The 23,195-nt window shown below is 35.6% G+C and overlaps 1 protein-coding gene across 1 annotated transcript in view; it reads right to left on the reverse strand.

Moving 5' to 3' along the window:
- EYS (EGF-like photoreceptor maintenance factor) overlaps positions 1–23,195 on the reverse strand; it is a 792,123-nt gene that overhangs the window by 438,528 nt on the left and 330,400 nt on the right. Inside the window, exon 22 of the mRNA XM_054630570.2 lies at positions 8,046–8,167. Within this exon, the coding sequence (XP_054486545.2) occupies positions 8,046–8,167 (122 nt within the window). The remainder of the gene's footprint in view (positions 1–8,045; positions 8,168–23,195) is intronic.

Consider the following 23,195-nt stretch of genomic DNA (forward strand, 5'->3'; position numbering starts at 1 on the left):
GCTGTGAAGTAATTTCAAGACAAAATAAATACATGTAATGGCTTGACATTAAAACTGACACACATTTAATTTACAAATATTTTGACCCTTGACCACTTTAGAATTTCTGTAAGAACATAGGAAAAAGGAACAATGCCTATGAAACCAATGAAAAATCTTCCAAGAAGTGAAGCATAGATTTTACTAATGACCTCTCAAGTCAAAGGAAAAAGTACAGTTTGTATAGTAATGAGAATGGGATCTACACCCTGTCCTTTTATGTGGAACTGTTTATTACTGATTCTCCATGGTTCAAAAGGATATAATGTCAGCAGCAATGCCCATAATCCTTGAAAAATTTTGTTCCTTTGTACATGTATTAGACATTGCTGATGCATGAAATATCTAATCTGTAGCTAACAAAGACAGATGGTTTTTTCCATTTGTTTCTAATGAGCCATTTTTAAAGTGTCAGCAGCATTTTTTGTTTATTTGCTTGTTTAAACTTCCTTTTTTATTAAGGTTTTCCAAATTAAAAACGTGCATTTTCTTTAAGGGAGCAGTTAAAGGAAGGGCAAAAGAACAAGCAGGAATGAGTCTATTATGAATCATGTGCAACAGAAGCATTATAATATTAGGATTAGAAATAATGAGGTAGTGAAATCTGTCTTGAAAACTTTTTTCAGACATTCTTTTTGTGCATTGTCTATCGTATTTCTATCCATTCTATTTTTAATTCTCACTATCTCACACATCATCACACCCCACAACATCTCATCCAGGATTACTATGTGGTGGCAGCATTTTTGTTGTTGACCAGAACTGTAGCTACAAAAGACAAGCCATTGAATTTCAGTTTTAGTGTCATTGTTACATAATGTGATGAGAGGATGAATTATGTTGAATATGGTCTTTGTGTCCAGCAATTCATCATGTTTTGTCTATGAGGGTGTTATGGTAGCGTCTGAAGTCTTGCTAAGGTCAAGTGAAACAGTCCTCTCATTATCTGTCAAGCCAGCCATCTCATTGAATGCTATCATCAGGACAGCTTTCCCCTTTGTGCAAACATTCCCCGTAGCACCTTCTTTTCCATCATGTGTATGGAAACAATTTCAAGGGTTATTTGCTCCATCATCTTTCCAGGGACCGGGGTAAGGTTAACTTGTCCACAGTTGCCCAGATTCTCCTTCTTGCCTTTCTTGAAAGTAAGTAATTTTTTCCATTCCTAGCCTTCTTTTTTTTCTTCCTTTTTCCATTCCATTCTCTGACATATTTCCATAACCTTCCTTCCGATCCTTAAAAACCTTGTCACCAAGATTCTTTAGAGATAATCAAGAGCGGCCTCACAAGGTCTTGAGCCATTACCCTCAGGACTCAGGATATCTCCTATCAGGAGCCTGCAGCTGAGAGCGTCCCAGTGTTTGCCATCACTCATCCTTCCTTCTGGTGCTGCCTTGTGACTCAGGTTAAGCTGATTGAGATGCTTCACTGGACAGAGCTTCTAGTTCATGCTCTGGTACCACATCACTGAGCCTACTCTGTAGTGGCAGAGCTCAGATAGGACAGGAACCCTCATCCTGCTGTCAAGGTTACAAGCTCCTAGCCTTCATTGTAACTGAAGCCTCCATTTCCAAAATCATATGCAAAGGTTCTTCCTGGTTCTCCTTCACTCTGTCTGGGAGTTCAGGTTCTTGTAATTGTAGGGTCTTGGAGAGTATGATATTGTCCCCATCTCAGCTTCAGAGTGCTGACTGCCTCCTGAAGCTCCTTTACTTGGCAACACAGATCCTCCTCCAGCATACAAGGGCTTCCTCCCTCGTATGCTGGACAAGGCAAGGACACTATCTTCTGATTCCCAGCCTCAATAAGAGGTTCCAGATACTTCTGCAGCTCCAGACCTACAGAACTGCATCCTCCCTGAGGAGCTCAGACTGGTTTGAAGTCTCTGTTGGGCTGATCTAGTTATTCCTGTGGATGGTCAGTGACAGTGCCCTGCAGCACCTCACTACCTAAGTACACAGTGTCCTCAGTGGAATTTCTGGCCTCTTTTACACTGTTGGCTGTGCTCTGGGCTTGGCAGTCACATACACTCTTTCTAGCATTTGCTGAAAGCATGCTTGGCTGTCCTTAATGTGGAGTGAGCTGGAAACAAAGAGCTTCAAGTCCCCATAAATCAAGGAAAGTTGGCAACAAAGCTTGTGGGACACTGCTGCAGCTTGTTAGCAGTCACAGCCTTCTGTAGCTATCCCTTCTGGGGAGCACCAGGCACCCTGAAGCTCTTCAAAGTTTCACAGTAGTCCTCTGATGACCCCAGGGGTTCCCAGGAAGCTTAGCACATCACAAGCTAGAGCCCATAAACTACTGTGCAAACTGCTTTATTTTTAGCTCTGCTCATGTATTATTAGTACATTATTTGCAATGGAAGTGTTTAACTGCCCTACAGCAATGATAAATTTGAGTAACTTATATTGCATTTCATATACTCTCAAAGCTTTGCTTGAGGTACCTTATTATTTTAGAAGCTGGTTTAAACTACCTCCATTTAACCTGTGAGTTCATCAAATGATCATTTTGTGTCTCTGGGTGTTTGTAAACAAAATACATTAAAAAATTATTCAAAATCTATCACCTAATGATTAAATATACGAGGTGGAACAATGCTACTGTTCAGGAAGAAAAAGTTGATAAGCTAATTTTGGAGGGGGGGAGATATTTTCCAGGTACTCACTGTGTTTTGTTTCAAATTTTAATGTTTCATAGGGATTTTGAACAAAAATGTTCTTGTTCTTTGAGAAGATTGTTGAGTTATGGCTAAAATATGCCCTAATGAGTGCAGAATGTCAATGACTGTTAGATAATGCTGAGGTGGCACAGCAATATTTTCTTTTTTTGCTAAAGGCAATAGAAACCCTAAAGCTCATTTCACTGCAGTATAACAAGAAGCACACTACACATTTCGAGTTGTTAGCAGTATTACCAGAGAAGAGCTATAAAACACTTTCTATCTGTAGAGGAAACACTTGTTTATGCTTTCACACATTTCTTTAGTGAATTCATTAGTAAATTTCCTGATTGTCCATATAAATCTTTTAAAGATGATTTCGAGTAAGAAATATGTACATAACTTGGCACTAGGATGATGGAAAAAGCCCTACAAATCTGAATGAAAGATAAGTCAGAAGTGCAACAGACAAATGTTTTGGTAAATGTCTCTATAGCAATAGAGGAGGAGTTGGCCAAAGAACCCTGAAGAAATGACACATAAGAGCTGCTGCTTGCAATAAGATACTTAAGCATTTGGCATCTGGGATCATTGAATAACAAGGTGATACCCATCTATGGGAAAAGCTGCTTCTTCCTTTTGGGGGCAAAAAAATTTAGGAAGTGTATAGCAGTAGTTCAAAGGAATGTGAGTAAAAACAGAAGGCACACTGAACACAGCATTAAAATTATAATCATATCATGACTTCCTTTAGAATTCCATGATAGTTTAGAACTCATTCATTTAGAGATGAACATATCTTTAAAATGCTCTGTGTAAATAGGCATGTTTTTACTTATAGATCTTTCAGATATTTACACATCCCAAACTTAGGAATCACCTGCTTCCACAACCCAAAATAAATTCTTTTCAGAAGGGGAAAAAAGAAGCAAAACAGTATGCTAATTTTCTGTAACAGTATTGTAATTTAAGTATGCATGAGACTGAATAAATCCTAATGACTTAAAACTGGTCTTTTTTTTGAGAGCTTAGCACAGGTTACGCTAACGGAAAACCATGTTATTATTCTGAAAAGATGTGGCTTAAAATGTTAAGTAGCAAAAAGGGAAGCAATAGGGCAAGATGTTGTACTTGGAAATGTACTGAGAAAGTAACAACAAGGAGGCAGGATAAGCTAACTCTGGTTGACAGCATGGTTATCCAAATTGTCAGCTGGCATAAATCATTATCTAAGTAAAGACAAAGAAGGATGATCATGGTATGGTTACTAATTGAAGAAGCATTGCTAAAGAAGACTAGCACAGTTTGAGATGAGTTCTGAAATCATGCAAAATAGCCTCTTCTATGAGCACAAATTATTCTTTCAGCTGGAATCCAAAGGGAGATAGGAAAACTATGGCCTCCTACAGGACAGGATAAAGTACAGAAGAGTTTAAAAGGAGAGAATTTAAATACAGACAATTGTTTTTGCACACATTAGCAGTAATTTCTCAGAAGTGCTTAAGGAACTTGAGCCTCAAATTTTAAGGTGACGTTGGCAGTTACCAACTTTTGTCCTTGAAGAACTTAGTGGGAAGGAGAGCTTTCAGTATTTTATAATACAGCCAGGTTTATGATATCCATAACTGTGAAGGGTAAATGGAGGCCTGTAGTATTTTCCTTATTGCATGTTTTCTTACATCCTATTGCACAAACAGGATGTAAGAAAACATGCAATAAGGAAAATATCAAGGATAAGAATGAGCAGGCAGGAAAAATGTCTGTTTCCAAATCAAAACAAACAAACAAAAAACCAAACAAAATAGCAAGGGGTCTTGATTGCAAAAATAAAATATCAAGAATGGATAAGATAGCATGAAGAATTGACTTCAGTTTACACTGAGATAATAAAAAGGTGTCTTAGTGGATGGATTCAAGTGCTGACAAGGATAACATTTCTGTACTCAACTGAAGCAAACACTGAATCTTTCATAAAACATAAAAGATAGATAAATTACATAAGAAAATATACTTGGGTAGGTCTAATTTCCTGTTTAGTCTAGAGAAGTATATTTGCATGTCATAAACAGAAAAACAGCAGCAAGGCACCATTTTATTCTTTATAAAAAACAACAACAAGAATTGACAAAATGAATTTGTGGATTCTAATGTGAATATACAGAAAGAACTGAGTACTTTGGAAAGACATTTGATTCATTCTCCAAGTTCTAATATCATAATTATTATAGACAAGTAACAAACTATTCTAAATTATTAGAAACTCCAGGTCATTCATAAAATTATGTTGCCTGTTATTTGGCAAGAGAGTTGAAAAGATTTTCACTCAAAAGTTGGTAACAGCAAAGGAGACACAGGGACTTTAATTAGGGTTTAATTAGGGCTAAACCTCAGAATTATCGATACAATAGAGGAGAAATAAGGAATTCAGCTGATACTAGATGAATCTGTCCATAAATGTTCAGAGACATAGTTTGAGATTTCATGTTATCATGAGAATTAAAATCACATGGCTCTGGAAATATATGCATGAAATATATGAATGAATTTTTTCTAAATTAATTTATTTGCCATGTGTCATGAGCCAAACTGAAAACTGAGAAGGAAGAAAAAGATATTTCTCATTTTATCATCTGAACATAAATTAAGTCAAGTGAAAGGGGACATATTAAAAGCTATTCACATCCAACAATTCAAGCTTGACTACTGGTTCAGAATCTTTCTTATCTGATTTTTTAAAAATTAAAATATGCATCTGAGAAGGCCTTATTTTCCTTTTTTTTCCTATTGGGATGTGATTTACTTTTCTGTGATGGAATCCATAAAGAAAGATACTCGTGTGACAGATTTGTTGATACTTCAGTTTTGCCAGATGGTTTTCATTTAAAGATTCAACAATGAATAGCCCCAGATAAAGAAAATCAACTCCAAAGTGAAGTTTTAAATTAGTAATTATGTTTTGAATATTTATTTTTTTATCACACATTTGACTTTGGTAGGAAAATGTTTCATTTTTCATTATATTCACTTTCTTTGTATACAAAAAATATTTTTAAGCTGTTGCACAATAAATTACTTAGTTTTTAAGTAACTGATGTTCTCAGCTGGACTTGCAAATATTTACAGAAAAGTAAACTAATGAAGATTATCAAGGCATAAAAGGAAGCTAAATTTATTATCCCTTACATTAATTTAAGTTGTAAGGGGTATCCAGTACCAGTCATGGTGTGGCAAATTTCAAAGAAATTCAGAATAATCTGAGTATTGCTGTCAGCAGCTCAACTTACAGCAGGAAAATAAACAGTGCCAAAACATGGCCAGAGGGAAGAAAACTTCATTGCCTATCACTGATGTATTCTCAGATCATTGCTGGCCTGACTTTGATCCAGACTAATGCCGTCCAAAACAATGCCTGGGCACAGATCAAGAACTGTAATGATCTTTTCTGTTAGGCAACTATAATCCAGTTATCCTGTTTTAAAAACTACATTTAAGTTTAGAGGCATGACTGGATTTCCTCAGGTTCAGGTACCAGTTACTGCCAATGCTTACCTGCCATAACACAAACACTTTGCCTTGTTGTTGTAGCTTTTAAGAGAAAAGTATTAGTAAAGGCAAAAAGAAAAAACAAAAAAACAACACATTTTTAAAATTAAGAGTAATCATGGTCTTTTAACATCTCTGAATACAAACAAAGACAGCTCTAATGATTGAAATGAAATTGCTTTATAGTATAAAAATAAAACATTGAGCTATACTAATTGTCCTTGGTATTGCCAAGTCTCAGAGTCATTTTCAACTCCAGGTATCTTTGAAGATGTTGTTTTGTTCGGTGTAACCTGCCCCTTTTATATGATGATTCAATGGTATGTGTAATTTTCCTGTTCTGTAATGTCAACTAGGACAAATAGCTCTGAGAAAAAATATGCCTGGTGCTTACACTTCAAACCAATTTTCTTGTCAATATTTTCTGTAACAGTTCTGTATTTGCAAAATCCAGAAAAGTACTTCTTGAGCATATTTATTCTCAATAAAAAATAGGAAGTCCTTGGATTTGTGCATAAGTAGTTGACCCAGCTAGGAGTAAAATCAGAAGAAGCCCTGTTACCTTCTGCAATACATATAATGCTGTCTGGCTGGAAAAATTGGGAAAATGAAAGGACAGGTAAGGATTCATGGCTGCAAAATTGTTCTTGAAGAACCTAGAATTGTTCTTGAAGGTGGTAGACTATAAAGAACTAAAAATATCAGAAAAATAAGAACCACAACAATTAAAATATTTCACAATTATTTTTTACATTCCATCAGGCTTTAAAAAGTGGAAAAATAGCAATTAAAGAGATTTTAACAGGTTTTCTCAAAATTGCTATACTTTCTGTTATTAGAATAAAAATATTTTACCAAACTAAGACATTTTATACAACATAAAAATATAGCTCTAAGATATCACAAATCATTTTGGTTAAGTTCTGAACAAAAAATACTTTAAAAAAAAAATATATATATATACAATTTTATTTGACTTAGTTATAATTAGCTATTTGGGAAATCATTTCTCCATTGTCAGCTGTGGTTAGTTTCCTTTCTGATTATTGTCTATATTACCAGGAATATAATCCCTGTACAACAGCTAGACTGTGTACCACGGACAGTTATTACACTCAGCTGTATATGCAGCCTCATCAGTGTCCATTAAGAATTTACAGGACTCTTGTAGTATTGACATCCTAATATAGACAAACCCTGGCTTCATGGAGCAGAAACTGATTACTGGATTGTTTATGGGATCTTAATCCTCATGCTACTGAAATAAAATAATTTTTGAACCATAAATGCATGCATGAAATAAAGATTAGGGTTTAAGTTAAAAAAATAGGGTTAGCATCACATCCTTATTCTTTGTCTGAGGGGATATAAATTTTAGTTAAATTACTCTTTTGTTGGTATTTTAAGCCACAAGGTGGCAGCAATGATATAACCTCCTCATCCAACTGCCCACTACCACTGCTTTTACTCTTTAAATCATCTCTTTTATTTATAGGGCAAATATGACAGAAAGAGAAACTATATTTTCTTTGACAAAACTAATTTCCAAACTTAGTTAATAAATATTTTTTAAATAATACTTTTTTCTTTTCCTTTTTTTATTTTTAATTTTACATATACCATTTAGTATATCTGCTGGCTTCACATGAAAGAGCAGTGAAGCACTATGTCCATGACACAAGTCCTTTGCCCATTTGTGTAATAACTTTTCCTTCCCAAGCTGGGAAACAAAATAATGGCTGGATACAGAAGCCTGCCCTTCCTGGAACACGATCATAGAGTGAGGAAGTGCAATGCTTACCGATAGCTGTTGAAAAGGTCCATGCAGGTGCCATTGTTTCTACAAGGCTCTGAATTGCATTCATTTGATTCTTTTTCACAAAATCTTCCTTCCCATCCAGGCAAGCAATCACACTGGTATCTCTGTAATACATTTAGTAAAATAAACAATCTGTTACTCTTTGTATTTTAATGCAATTACAAAAGTATTATTACTAGTTGTTGGAAGACATTAACAGACAGCAAAAAAACTTTTGGATTTTTTTAAAACCTGAGTACATAAATAAATTGCCACAGCATGATGGTGAAATGTGTAACGTACGAGCATTGTGGCATCTACAGGTGTTTAGAGACTGCAAATAACTAGATTTTTTATTATTGAAATTTGGAAACAGAGACAATTACGTTTCAAAGATATATGGACTATGTTCTTCATATAAAAAGCAAAGGGGATTTATTTAATAATATACTTTAAAAAATATAATAAATTAAGGGTCAGAACTCTGAAAGGAGTCCAGATTGAACAGTTGACTCAGATCTTTCTGTAATGATACTCTTACACTCTCCTGACCAATTAAAAGCCTGAAATATTTTATTGGAGCAAAGATAACAAAAAAAGAAAGGAAAATAACAATTTAAAGTTACACTCAGTATGATTGTCCTGGAGTGTGGAACAGCTCCACTGATACCAGTACTTCAAATGAAGTTATTTATATGTATATTCTATCATATCTGGTCAAATCAATTTTTGCACCAACCAACTTGTACGTAGTATATTTGTGATTTATATTTTCTCAAGCTGCATTCTGCTTGTTTTGTGCTAACCTTGATGAATATTGCTGCTATGTTTGTTTGGGACGCACCCACGATTTCCATGACATGGATGTTCTAAATTCACTGAGAAAAACTCTAAAAGTCAGGAAATACAATGAAAGAGTATCTTTGTGTGTTAAGATAGGGCATGGAACATGGGCAGATAAAACCAAGTTTTGTGGGAATGTTGGTCTGCTGAAGGATAAGGAAGGCTCTTCAGAGGGATCTGGACAGGTTGGACCAATGGGCCAAGACCGGTTGTGTGAGGTTCAACAAGGCCAAGTGTTGGTTCCTGCCCTTGGGCCCAGGCAGTGCCATGGGCTGGGGTAAGAGTGGCTGGAAAGCTGCCCTAAGGAAAAGGACCTGTGGGGGGTGGTTGACAGCAACTGAACATTAGCAGTGTGTGCCCAGGTGGCCAAGAAGGCTGGTGGCATCCTGGCCTGTATCAGCAATAGTGTGGCCAGCAGGACCAGGGCAGGGATTGTCACTCTGTACTCAGCAGTGGTGAGGCCATACCTGGAGTGCTGTATCCAGTTCTGGGTCCCTCACTACATGAAGAATATTGAGGTGCTAGACTGATTCCAGAGAAGGACAACAAAGCTGGTGAAGGGTCTGGAAAATGAGTCCTAGAGGGACTGGATGAAGGAGCAGGGGTTGTTTGGTCTGCAGGAAAGGAGGCTAAGGGGAGACCTCATGCATCTCTACTACCATCTGAAAGGAGGTTGTAGCAAGATGGGGATCAGTCTCTTCTCCCTGGTAAGAAGTGACAAAACAAGAAGAAATGGCCTGAAGTTGCACCAGGGGAGGTTTAGGTTGTATACAAGGAAAAATTTATTCACTGAAAGAATAGTCAAGCTTTGGAACAGAGTGCTTTGGGAAGTGGTTGAGTTACCATCCTGTAAGTGTTCAAAAAACATGTGGATGTGGCACTTGGGGACATGGTTTGGTGCTGAACATGGCGGTGCTACATTGACAGTTGGACTTGGTGATCTTAGAGTTTTTCCAATATTAATAACTTTATGATAGGATACAGAAAGATTTGGTTCTTTTAAAATGTAATACGGAGAGATGAACTTGGAAAGAAATAATTTGCTGTGAATTGTGCTAAAGAAAGAAAAAACCATACATTTGAGACAAATTACATTACTAGTCCACAGGCTGGTGTTTCCCATTACATATTGACCCCGAGATTAGCTCAGTTGTTTACAACATGGATTCCCATAAGGGAATAGAACCTTGGTGCTAATAACACCAAGGTTCTATTCCCATATGGGATATTAGCTTTGGAGTTGGATTTGATGATCGTTGTATGCCCCTTTAAACTCAGAATATTCTGTGATCTGTGATAATAGCCACACCCAAATATCGCAGTTCTCTGCATATTTATCTGTGTCAAATGGGAAAAAATGGGCACTACTAATCCATACCCATGAGTAACCATCAAACACTTCTTAAAAATTGTTCTATTGTCAGGTTAGGTTTTCACTTCCTTGTACAATATGTACCACAGTTTGCTAAAGAAGAGTGGATTTTACCAGCTAGGGTAAAAAAATTTCTGACCCCTTGCACACATATCTAGAACCACATATGCATGTGAGCATGTCTTAATGCAATTTACATTGTGTGCTGTAAGAAAGCGCCATTTAAGAGTAATTGCATATTTCCCCTTCCCAAAACTGTAAATGAAGAAATAATAATTTTCTTAAGCCCTAGTCAATATTACTTCACTAGGAAATGGCAGCTGAACATCTGGTAAACAGAAACTGCAATGAAAAATGTTCATTACACACAACAAAGATCTAAATTATGAACAAATCAAGCCTGTCCTGTGTATATCTAGGTTGATAGATATTTTTATCATACAGAACATACTCCAGATATGTTTTCCATGTCTAGAGAATAAAACTGAATTAATTTAATTTTTAAAGATACCCATGGAGTTGGAGAATTTTTGGGGGGATTTTAAAGTTTTAATTCATAGAAAGAACAAAAAATACCTCACCTGGAGACAGAAACACACAAAAGGAAACATAGAAACATCCATTTGTTCTGTGTTCCAAATTATTCTGCCAGACCATTTCTTGGGATGCAACCCTTTATCCATTAAGGCCAAACAAGATAAACCTATTGTATGACTACTTATCATTGGCACAAAATTGGAGATGTACTCCAGCCTCTATGGAAAACTCATCACAAAACTCTTGTCTGTCGGAATCAGGGCTTTTTTTCCTACAGAAAACCTTCATGACACTTCATTTTGTTAGTGCTAACAGCAGTTCATTTAACCTTGTGAAATAAATGTGAACATAAAAATGTAAGCATCTGTGAAATCATATTTGCAATTGCTCTAAACCATATTGAGATCCTTACCATATTTATGCACCTTTTTTAATTTCAGGGTCTTTTCTGAGTTGTAGTAGTAAAGGGCTTTACTTGTAAGTTATTATTGATTTAACTATTTACATAATCGTACATATTAACTGACAAAATTAGATTGCTATTTGTCATTATGGCATTGTTTTCATTGTGCAAGTCTATTTGCATTTATTTCCTAAATAAGCAAGCTTGTTTAAAAACAAAATAAAACAGAACAAAAAGAAAACCAAGGTATCTGTTCATCTTCATTTGGTTTAACACTTACTTTTATTTTTACTATAGAAGTCTGAGCTAAAACAAGACCTATGCCAAGTGAAGTCCCAGCAAATACACTACTTTTCTGTCTTCTGATAATGAATTATTTACCTTTTCTTCACAAGTTATGGGAAGAGTGAATGTATTAACCGTGCTGCTCCACAAATTAAGGAAATTTGACTTCTGACACAAAGAAAATCTGCAATTAGCTCTGTTGTTGCTGCTCTAGAAGACATACATGGCTTGCTCTAATATTAGTTAATAGCGCTGTAATAATCAGATTGCTTAACTCACAGCAAAGAAACACCTCTGGGGCTGAGTGTCATGAGGTTTGCTATATGGTTATTAATACTGATGTTAATTGGAAGAACGACTATAATAGGTGATACAAAAGAATAAGGTGGGAAAAAGTGTGAAACATGGATTCAGAAGTAATGAAAAATTACAATTAAAAATATAATTTCTAAACAGTAATACAAGTGATTGGTTCTGATAAGACTACTATTTAAAAATCACCAAAATTTTTTACTGAATCTTATTATTAGAATCACTAACTGATGTATTTTTATCTATTACTTTATTAAAAAATAAGACTTTATTTTACTCTAGCTATGTAAGTTACAAAGCCTATGTGGTGTTTTGTTTTAAGCACTTAACATTGTGAAATAGGAGGGTAAATAACTTAATATTAAGTACTAGCTATCGGCAGAAGTTGAGGTAGCATTAGGTAATGCTAGGTATTTTAAAAGACTTCTAAATTCTCAATTTTTATTTATATATCTTTTCCTATACAGTTATATCATAAAGATGCTGACCAGTATATTTATTTGTTCTTCCAAACCACTTATATCTTTTGTAACCTAAGTTACTGTAAATTAGATAACATCTGATATAAAGGATAAACCAGGTTTTCTTTAATTCAAATTTCAAGCAAGGCTTACAGGAGAAACAAGGAACATTTTTAATTTGCTCATCTCTCTAAGATTTTAAATAATGAATAAGTTAAATGACCAAGAAAGCATATTTAAAACAGCTGGTACAGGTAAAATTAGGTAAGTTTTAATGAGTTTTTGCTTTACATTATAATAATTATTTTTATATTAAAATAATTTAATAAGTTTATGCAAAAAAGTAAGATTTTCATCATATTTGAATAGCACACCATTAGAAAAGAGAATCTTACATTTTCATTCAGTGCAACTTCTGGCTTAAAATATGGCTGGCATCTAGACATGCTGTGTATTTATAACTCTAAATGAACTTCACTGTAATTTGTAACCACAAAGAAAATTATCTTAAATGGGAACACTTATTATTTGCACTGCAGGTCTCTATACACAACCATTTTATAGAATGGTGCTTTGTTAAAAAAACCATAATTATTGCTGTATTTGATACTGATAATTTTAAAATGAAACTTTTTGTAAATGTGTATTTTCGTGAAACTTTCGTTCTCTCCAAATTTAAGCACACCTAATGCTAGTAACTGGCTTCTCTTAAAATCATTTTAGATTTCACGTTACATTTAACATGCAAATAAATTCTGGCCTATACATTTAAAATTTAATCAATTATTTCCATCACTGCTCAAACAAGATAGACAGTTCTCAAAGTCCAGCGTAAATCTTCTTGGGGTTGGTTTTCTGTGTGGAGATTCACCCATAACATGCTGAGGCATGCAAACATGCAACATGGCTTTTACTAGTATTGACACAGATATTCCATTTGAGTATAGACAATGTTAAACATTATGTATGTATTATTTTTGGAGAAAAAAAAATGAAAAATACTCAATAACAAATCCAAATCTCTGTGAATTTATGCTTTTAGTAAATTCAAAATGTTATTTTATGAGATGCTACAAGAAATATGGACATAGAAGACCATAAAAGGTATTTAAGAACAATCATTAATAAAAACAAATGTTACAGTCAAAGTTTTAAAAGCTGTTGATATGAATAAGGAAAGATTTTTCTAAGGAAAGATGAAGGATTTTAGGGAAAAAATAGGATTTGGTACTGGTCTTATCATCAATAATTTTATGACAACAAAGCAAAGTCAGTTGGAGACCTAATTAATAATAGGTGATAAGTCTCTTTTTGTCTTTGCTTCCTGACTGCTGCCATTTATTCTCTTTATACCTTTCTTTTGTTTCTCTCCTAGAGAGCTTACTAGGAAATGTGCCAATCAAATCATCATCAACATGACAGGTGCTGAACAGTACAGAAAAACTAATGGAAAGCAATAGCCTTAGGTTGTTTGTGCAAAATAAACCAAATAACTAATCCAGCTAGTGACAGACATTTGAGTATCAGCCTTTGGTCAATGTATCTGGGTTGATGTTTAGCTCAATTGTTCAATGACTAGAGAAAGGTCATGAACACATTCCTGTTAAACCAAAGTACTGACAGGAACGTGACCCCCCTAAAAGCTTGTCCAAAGCTTTCAGTTTGCTGTTAGATCTCAGATAACAGGAGAGCTGTGGGAATTAACTGTGATATTCCAAAGGAATAGTCCAAGTACTGACCAACAGAAATAACATCTTGCTTTTGAATTACAAACCTGGTGTTGCAGCTCGTAACTTTTTAAATAAAGTAAGAAAATGCAGAAGATCAACTACCGGTTTCCATAAAACAAAGCTGTCTCCTCCCTTAACATAACAGCTCATTCAAATTCAGATCTTAAGTGTGCAACCAGAATCACATCAGTAGACTTCAGTCACCACAAAGTGCCATTTTTGCCAACCTCTGGCTCTAAAGTAGGGGAAAGTTGAAGAAACAGAGTGCTCCAAAAATACTTCAAACTAAATGTCCTTAGAAGTACCCAGAGATTCAAAATATTATTTGATGTCAAGTCTCCTCTTTTGAACTTTCACTCATCCCTACTTTAAATTTATAGAACATTTCATTATAATACATTACAGGAAAGTAATTTGGAAGAATGAGAACGTGTATCCCCACTCACCTGAATTTGTAACTCTTGTGGCTTGGCTGTGCTTGTTTTCAGAGATATGCCATCAATCTTTACTTTTTAAATTAGAGCAGTAAGCAGAGAAGTTTAAAATATAGTGAAAACTTTCCCATGTATTTACCTCATACTTCTAGACATTTGCTAATGCCCAGGTAATGTGCATGTCTTTGTGAGACTTGCACTTTCTCTTTTGTGAGAAAGTTCAGCATCTTTTCTATCAAGAGTTTTGCCATTCTGAGCCCAGTGTCACAGCTCCTGGAAGGACATTGGGTACCTGGAACCAGACAGGTTGGGTTTCTCAAAACAGAAATTCCAGTGTCTCCAGATTCTGAGGCACTAGACACAGCCCAGTTTTCTAGAATTTACTCCAAGATAAAATGGAAAAATAGTGTTTCAGATGTTTGATACATGTTCTCTGTATTGGAAACTAAATCTCAGCGCTCTTGGTTCATACACTAAAAACTTGGATCAGTCTGTTTATCAGTGTTACCTACTGATAGCTGCATCCACAAATGAAAAATTCATATCAGCTTCTGATTGCAAGGGAATTTCTGTAATACTTATGATCTCAGAATGGCTTGTTATAAGAATCAATACTTTCTGGGAAAAGCACAAATTGTGTCCAACAGTCTAATTTAGTTGTTGCATAACACAATTTAGAAATAAGTCACCAAAAGTCAAGTACAAGCACACTTTTGAAATCCAAATTATTTAATTGAAAAATCGATGAGAGTCGACTTTTAAGGTTTTTTCTTAAAACTATACTTCACTTAAAAAATTTAGAAATAGGTTGTCGGACAAGAAGTAAAAGAGATGCATTATATTTTCTCAAGGGTTGCCACCATTTTAAACATGCAGTTTCCTACAAGAAAAAGAGAGAGAGAGAGAAAAGGGAACTGTAAAAATAGAAACAAACTAGATAAACTGAGGGATAAGAGCATTACCAGCCCTCCTCATTTTTCTAAAACTATACCAGTCTCAGGTTTTCCCTCTCTGCTTTAGAATGTCTTTGTTGCACTTTGTCTTGAAAATCAGAACACGATTTTAAGAGCACCAGCTCAAGATTTTAGTAATGTGTCTCTCCTTTTCCTGAAAATTACAGGTTAATTATAGATTTTTCAGCATACTAAAGGACTGTTAAGAAGAGACTTCCATTATGAAACATTTGTACGGATAGGAGAAAAGGGAATAGTATTCTTAGAATAAAATCCTAACTTAATACTTCACATTCAAATGTTAAGAGGTGTTTTCTCCTCTTTCTCTATTTTCTTAATACAGAGTTAAAATTAATTTTAGTATTATTTTGGATGAGGCAATAAAATATCAATCATTTTTGCAGTAATTTGACTATACTTTGAGCTTAGGGAAGTAATACTTTAAGAAATTATTACTTTGGATTTTATGGTTCAATCTGTATTTGGTATGGTAGAGGTTAACCACTCTTTACCTGTTAGCTCATATTTCATGTGAGAGAAAAAAAGGCTTTTCTCTCTGATAGCAAGAAATTGAAAGACTTTTATTCTAATCTTGTAAGGCTGTAAAAATATTTAATCTTAGCTATAACTTTTTCTGTCTCATTTCCACTCCCTGGGAGAGCTTGATCTTATTAAGGGCAATCTTTTGCAATTTGCATTTTTCTGGCCTTCCTGGAGTTTCCCTCTTATTACTTTAATGAAGTTCTATTTCTGGATATTGAAGGTGCTTGCCTACAAGACTTCAGGAAGCCCACACTTTTTTAATGGTATTGCAAACACTGTACCCACCAGTCCTATTTATTAAATCTATTACAATTTATGATGGTGGTGCAAAGTCAGAGCTTTTCTTCATGCTTTGGATTTCAGCAGCATACGGATGGGATCAGCAACTCATCAATAAGCCGCACAAAAAGATAATTTGTGACTGACATTTTTATACAAATGTGATATATTATTTTTCTTTTCCTATTGGTGTGATTGCAATTTTGTCATTATTAGACACTGACCCTCTCTTTCTTTTTCTCTCTTCTCTCTTCTCTCTTCTCTCTCTTCTCCCCTCTCTCTTCTCTCTTCTTTCTTTCTCCCTCCTTCTCTGCACCCCTAAAGATGTAGCATGTTCTTCTACTCATGGAATTCCACCCAGGTCCTGGCAGGAACTGGATGAAGGGTGGGATTTGTGCAGCCATTGCAGCTAAGGGGATGATTCTGAAGGATATTATAAGCCAACAGGATTAAAAAAAAAAAAACAAAAAACAAAACAAAACAAAGAAAACTGAAAAACAAACCCCACATTTGAAGTGCAAACCTAATGGAAATGTGAGGAGACAGTGGTAGATCCTGGAGGGATAAACTGAATCAGAGAGATTTAAATAGGGGAAAGCATTAGAAAAATAGGACAGGCAAGACAGATAGGAAATTGAAGATTCAGAGCAGCAAGAGTATCAAGGGATGTAAGCTCTGACTAAACAGTCTTTATTAGCATTTTTAGATCTTTATCAAATCTGATTTTGATCATCGTCTGTTAATGGGTTAAAGTAAGAATTGAGGAAAGCTGTGGATAAATGTGTTTCCTGCAGGGTGAAAGAAAAGGACTGCAAGAGCACTGTGAGAACTGGAGGTAGATCACCACAGGGTATTTTCTACTGGCCATCTCAGGCATATAAATATATGACCATGGTTTGTCAAGACTTATATGCAAGATCCCTACTCTTCTTTTGTCATCTACAGTGTCATTTCTTTTTTTTTTGTCCTGAGGTACAACAATTCTATGTGAAATAATATTAAAATGCTAATATCTGAAAAATCGAAACACATACATGCATTTAAATATTAGAGAGTGTCCAAAGGAGGGCAAGGAAGATGGTGAAGGACCTTGAGGGGAAGCCTCACGAGGCGTGTCTGAGGTCACCTGGTTTTTCAGCCTGGAGAAGAGGAGACTGAAGGGAGACATCATCACAGTTACAACTTCTTCATGAGGGGAAGAGGAGGGGCAAACACTGATCCCTTCTCTGTGGTGACAGTGACAGGACCTGAGTGAATGGCCTGAAGTAGTGTCAGGGAAGGTTTGGGTTGGACATTAGAAAAAGACTCTTTTCCCAGACAGTGGGGAGGCTGGAACTGGCTCCCCAGGGAAGCAGAGACAGCACTAAGTCTGACAGAGTTGAAGAAGTGTTTGGACAATGCTCTTGAGCACAGGGTGTGACTCTTTGGGACAGTGCTCTGCAATGCCAGGAGCTGGACTTGGTGGTCCTTGTGAAGCCCTTTCAACTCAGCATGTTCTGTGATTCTGTAATTTACACTTCCATGTGGTCTAAAAAGAAGGAAATTAATTCTCTCAGTGCAGTCTCAAATAAAAGTTATCCAAAGAATACATTGCCAATAAATGTTATTCTCACAAATTACTTATTTTTCAGGAGTTTCTCGACATTTTTCACCATTTGCAAACATAATAACCAATGCCAGTGTCCTCTTTTTACAAAACTTTCGTATAAAGTGCTTGTTGAAACTCATTCCGCTTGTTTGTAACTATATGGTTTCAAAATATTGTTTTGAAATAATGCCTTAAGTTTTACCTTTTATATTTTTCAGATTCTGTGCTGCTTTAGTGTGTAGTTCTGATCTTCATATTAAGGGATGGTAAGCTCTCTGAAGAGTCACAGAGTAGGGAGACAAATTAATTCCTTCTCTAGCTGGGTACTAAGGACAAACAATCCAAATTTCAGTCCAAGAGCATAAAGAATGGTGGATTGAAGAAAGATAAACAAGAGGGATGGGACTTCATGGGCTAAAGCTACACTTGAACAATTAACTCCAGTATGCTTATAGACCAAGACTTATAAAAATGTGAGACCTCGTGACCGATCTTCCATTTTGTGACCATTTTGGGTTCATCTTGGGTGTAGCCCTGGCTGGGCTCTTGTGCTGCCCAAGGTGTATCCATTAAGGCCTTTTAATAAATATCTTCTTTATTTTTTAACTCCATCTAGCCTCTGTTCTAGGTCAGCCTTCACAAGGCATCAGTTTCTGGTGGGAAATCAGGCATCAGAATCAGAGAAAGAATGAGACAGAGGGGACCTTTCTGCATGTACAGCATAACTTTTCTTAAAATATTTTATTTAAGATATTAAGATACAAAAAAGCAAAGATTTACCTAAATAAACAACATTTAAAATTCTTTTTACTTTCTATATATCTTACTAAATTATAGGTTCAACTCTTTCACTTTGACTCATATAGAGTTGACCATAAAACTCTAAGCTTTGACCATAAAACTCTAAGTTGAAGCGACAGCAAAAAATTTAATTTTTGATATTAAATCAATACTATTCTGGGTGTAGGTTTTTTTTTTTTTTTTTTTTCCTTAACTTTTACTTAAAGCTTTAGTCTAATATTTTTTAAAGTGTAATATCAAGGTTAACTTAGTGGGAAAAAATTGAACCAGTTTCTTAGAACCAGTTGATTTACAAAGGAAGTGTATGGTAGTATAATTGTTAAAATACAAATGTAAATAAGTTATTTATCTCTGATTAAATGGTTGTTTCTGAAAAGTGTATGAAAATGTAGAAAATATTACTGCTTTAAAACACTGAACATTAGAAGTTACTTTAAAAATAAAAATTATTTCATGCATTGTCCCTTCTCTTTTTTCACTCACATAATATGTGCGTGATGGAAAGATAATACAGCTGAAGAAAACACAGCAGAGCTCTCTAAAATTCTGTGCATCTAGAAATCATAAAGTGATTGATAAGAAGTGCACCAGATCATCTTGCTGTTTTGGTATTTCATTAAGCATGCATACTCTGACCAGGAATAAAGAATATTTGTTTACTAATATATATGGAAAAAATCAGTACAAGCACTCTTCTGGATTAGCTGCCACAATTGTACTCAATAATAGATGAAGAAGGAGGTTTCAATTTTCTAAGACAAACAGGATGGTACTTATTGAGAATACAAAACCTAAATTCATAATGAATCGTCCATCTAAAACATGAAGATGAGAAGCCAACTGGGACTTTTATGTTAAAAGGAAAACCTAGGAAAATGTTTGGAATGATCATTCCATTAGAAAGAAATTTCAGCATAATAAAAAGCACTTAAGTAATGAAGCTAGTGAAGGGTCTGGAGCAAAATTCTCATGAGGAGACATAAAGGCTCAGGGGGGACCTTATCACCCCCTGGCACTACCTGAAAGCACAGTTAACAATGTGGGAATGGGTGTCTTCTCCTAAGTTACATGTGACAGGAAATGAGGAAATGGCCTCAGGTAGCATAAGGGAAGCTTTTGATGGGATTTTAGGGGGGAAAAAAATCGTGGAAAAGGTTATCAAGCAGGGGAATAGGCTGTCTGGGGAGTAGCTGAGTCACCATCCCTGCAGGTATTTAAAAGTTGTGTAGATGTGGCACTGAGGGTCATGGTAGAGGACCTGGCACAGCTGGATTAAGAGTTGGACTTGAACTTGGAGGTTTCTACCGTAGCTGATTCTATGACTCTAACCATGGCCTGGAGACATCCCAAAATACAATTTCTCAGCTGTAACCAGGCAAGCATTGCTGTGACTTTTACATTTCTGGAGAATGATGTTTCCTTAGTGTCTTAGTTTGGATGAGATAGCTAATTTTCTTCCTAGTAACTGGTAGAGTGCTGTGTTTTGGATTCAGGATGAGAATAACATGCATGGCATTTTAGTTGTTGCTGAGCAGAGCTGACATTAAGTCAAGAACTTTTCAGCTTCTCATGCTCTCCTGCTACTGAGTAGGCTGGCGGGCACAAGGCTGTAAGAGGACACAGCTGACCCTGATTGACCAAAGGGCAGCTGTGGTGCCATGCACAACATACAAAAATGGTGAAAAACTGGCCAGGGGTCCACTGCTTGGGTAGTAGTGCAGGCCACAGGGCATCAGTTTGTTGGTGCTGAGCAATTGGTTTCATTTGCATCACTTATCTTCCTTGGATTTAACATCTCTTTCTCTCTTAATGATTTAACTTCAATCATTAAATTTTTCTCAGCCCCCAAGTTTTCATTCTTTTAGCCCTCAAATTCTCTCCCCTGCCCCACCAAGATGTGGAGTGAGCAAGCAGCTCTCTGGTGCTTAATTGCTATCTGGGGTTAAACCTTGACATAGAAATTAAATCTGCAGTGCATTTTCCTCTTAGCTACATGTTAGAGACAAAAAGAGATAACAAAGACATTGTGATATACCCTTGCTAAATAAAGGCTGTGTTTGATGTGTTCTGCTTATCTGACAGTTTAGAAACTAAAGGAAATTTTGGGGTTGAGAATCAACAGCATCATAAGAAAAAAATTATACATCTGACAGTAGCAATGAAATAATTGGGGCAATTCAAAAAATTAAAAATTTAGACAACTATTGTAAGGAGGAGATATATTCAGTAAAGACGGGAGAAAAGCATAGACTGTAAAAGTCTGGATTTTCTTAGCATCCATGACATTCAAGACACTTCAACTGGATCAAAACTGGTTTTATATCAAACAACTATTGTGTATTAATTACCCAGTTTTAAAATCAATTTCTGAATATTTTTTTCCTGATATGCATTTATTTGAGGTTTTTTTTGTCTAAACCCAAATTTAGTCTAAATTTCTATCATGCTAAGTAGGTGGGAGTGGAGATGGAGACTCCATAAACTCCACCTAAATTGGTGGGGTCTTGGTGCACCTCTTGATTCATTCTTCTAATGCTGAAAGCCGTGATTGGTATTACAATTTTTCCCCAGTATTTTTTTTTCTTTTTTTCTTTTATTTTCTTTTTTTTTTTTCAAAGGGATGTTTTTATTGCTAAAAATCGCACTAAAAACTTGAAAAACTTGCTTCTTTTGCACAGTTCCTTTCTCTCCCTTTGATCAGTTACAATTCAGCATTGCATAGAACAAACCTAAGATTCTTTTAATCTCTCTTAATGAAAGGCACACAGTTACTAATAGAAATAGTATAGATTTTTCTATTGACAAAGGTTTAGTGGAGAAAAACTGAGAGCCTGGAAGGTAGGAAAACAAACTGGGAACACATCCAAAACCAACAGAAGTAATATAGAGCTGGGAACTTGGAAGCTACAGATGTACATAATGAAGGCTGAGGAGAAAGATCTGAGTTTCTACATGGCAGCAGGTACTGTGAGAAGGTGTACTTGGCCTACTGTTCATAATTACAGTTACTAATAAAGTTGACATATTTAAAGCATGTAAAAAACACTGTCTCAATTATTGTTCATTCCTCAAGCATGAAACAAGTATCACAACCTGACTAAAAAGCATATGTCCACAGCCAGAGGAAACTGGGAATGCTGCCTAGGTAATAAAATGAAAATGCCAGACTCTTTGATATGCCTTTTGTGTCTTTCCCCTGTGGATACACATGCAGAATGTGCATTTTTGTTCTTGATAGCACTGGGACTTTTGCTTGCAGATGCTTTTCAGTTTTGGATGTATTCAGAAATCATTTAGTCATCTCAGATGTATAACTAAGCAGCAAGTGGCAACAGAGTAAAGCAGAAAGCGTATTATGTTTTTCTCTGCTGTACAAAATACATTGTTTTTCCTAATAAAAGACACGAAAAAAACCCCCAAAAACCTAAACAAAAAAAAATCCACCATCCCCCACTCCCCCACCCCCAAATCAGCTCAATAAATGAAACTCAGTCTCTTACACTATATTTGTATTTTCAGACTCAGCTAATTTTAAGATGAAGTTTGATATTTCTGAGCTTATTAGTAAAAATAATGCATATATTTTATTACAGTTTGCAAACATTAAAATCAGAAATTATCTGATAATATTAATCTTACATGAGAAATTTCTAACAGTTTTGTGGACTCTAAAATAGTTCTACAAAATCTGTGAGGTGCAGATACTTGTTTTGGAGGACATTTCAGATATAGCTTACGCACTCATAAACTGAAAGAAGCCAGACCAGTTTGAAAACTTTTGCAATCCTCCACCAGTGATCTTTTTCTTTTATCTTCATTGTTTCTATATCTCAGTGATTGCATTTGGGCAAGGTTCTTGAACACTACTCAGCACCTCAAGGAACACGTATCAAGAAACAAAATATCTTTGAAGTACTCAGAATTAAGGAACTAATAACTCTTTACTAGGCTTGTATTTCATATCTCTAACTAAACTACATCAAGACAGATGTTACACTAAGATATAAGTCAAGTTTATCATATGGTGAAACTACCTAAAGCCTCTAGGCACTCACCTCTCAGAGAAAATGGTACTTTCTATGGTATCTGTCAGTGCAGTGCTAACAGCGAGCTGGTTCCTTCATGGTTCAGTTCAGTTCAATAGTATACCTCTGCCAACAGGCAGATTGTCAGTAAGAACAGCCTAAATCGAGTTTCTGACATCTTTTAGGGCTTGGGACAATATGCAGAGTTTATTCAAAGCACAAAACCTGGGTTTCATTGAAGTGGTATGACATGCACTGTTAAAGACCAGCAAGAGTTAAACTCTTTCAATCACTTGGCACATTTTGTCTGGCTGTGTTAAATGGATCACTGATTTTCCAGTGGGCACAAAACCAGACAAACATATGGACAACATTTATAGGCAATCAGTACATTTACACTTAATTTGAGTATCTCAGCTGACTAATGAGGGGCAGACTTAAAGCCAGAGATTTCCAAGCTGTTGTCCATACTGAGATCACAAACTGCTGTTTCAAAAGACTTGTCCTTTATGAATGTGTTGGCCAAAAAAATTTAAAATCGACCATGTGTTCATATGCTTCTCGTTGTCACAGTTCTTATGGTTCTG

The sequence above is a fragment of the Agelaius phoeniceus genome, chromosome 3 (assembly GCF_051311805.1).
Source record: "Agelaius phoeniceus isolate bAgePho1 chromosome 3, bAgePho1.hap1, whole genome shotgun sequence".
Taxonomy (NCBI): domain Eukaryota; kingdom Metazoa; phylum Chordata; class Aves; order Passeriformes; family Icteridae; genus Agelaius; species Agelaius phoeniceus.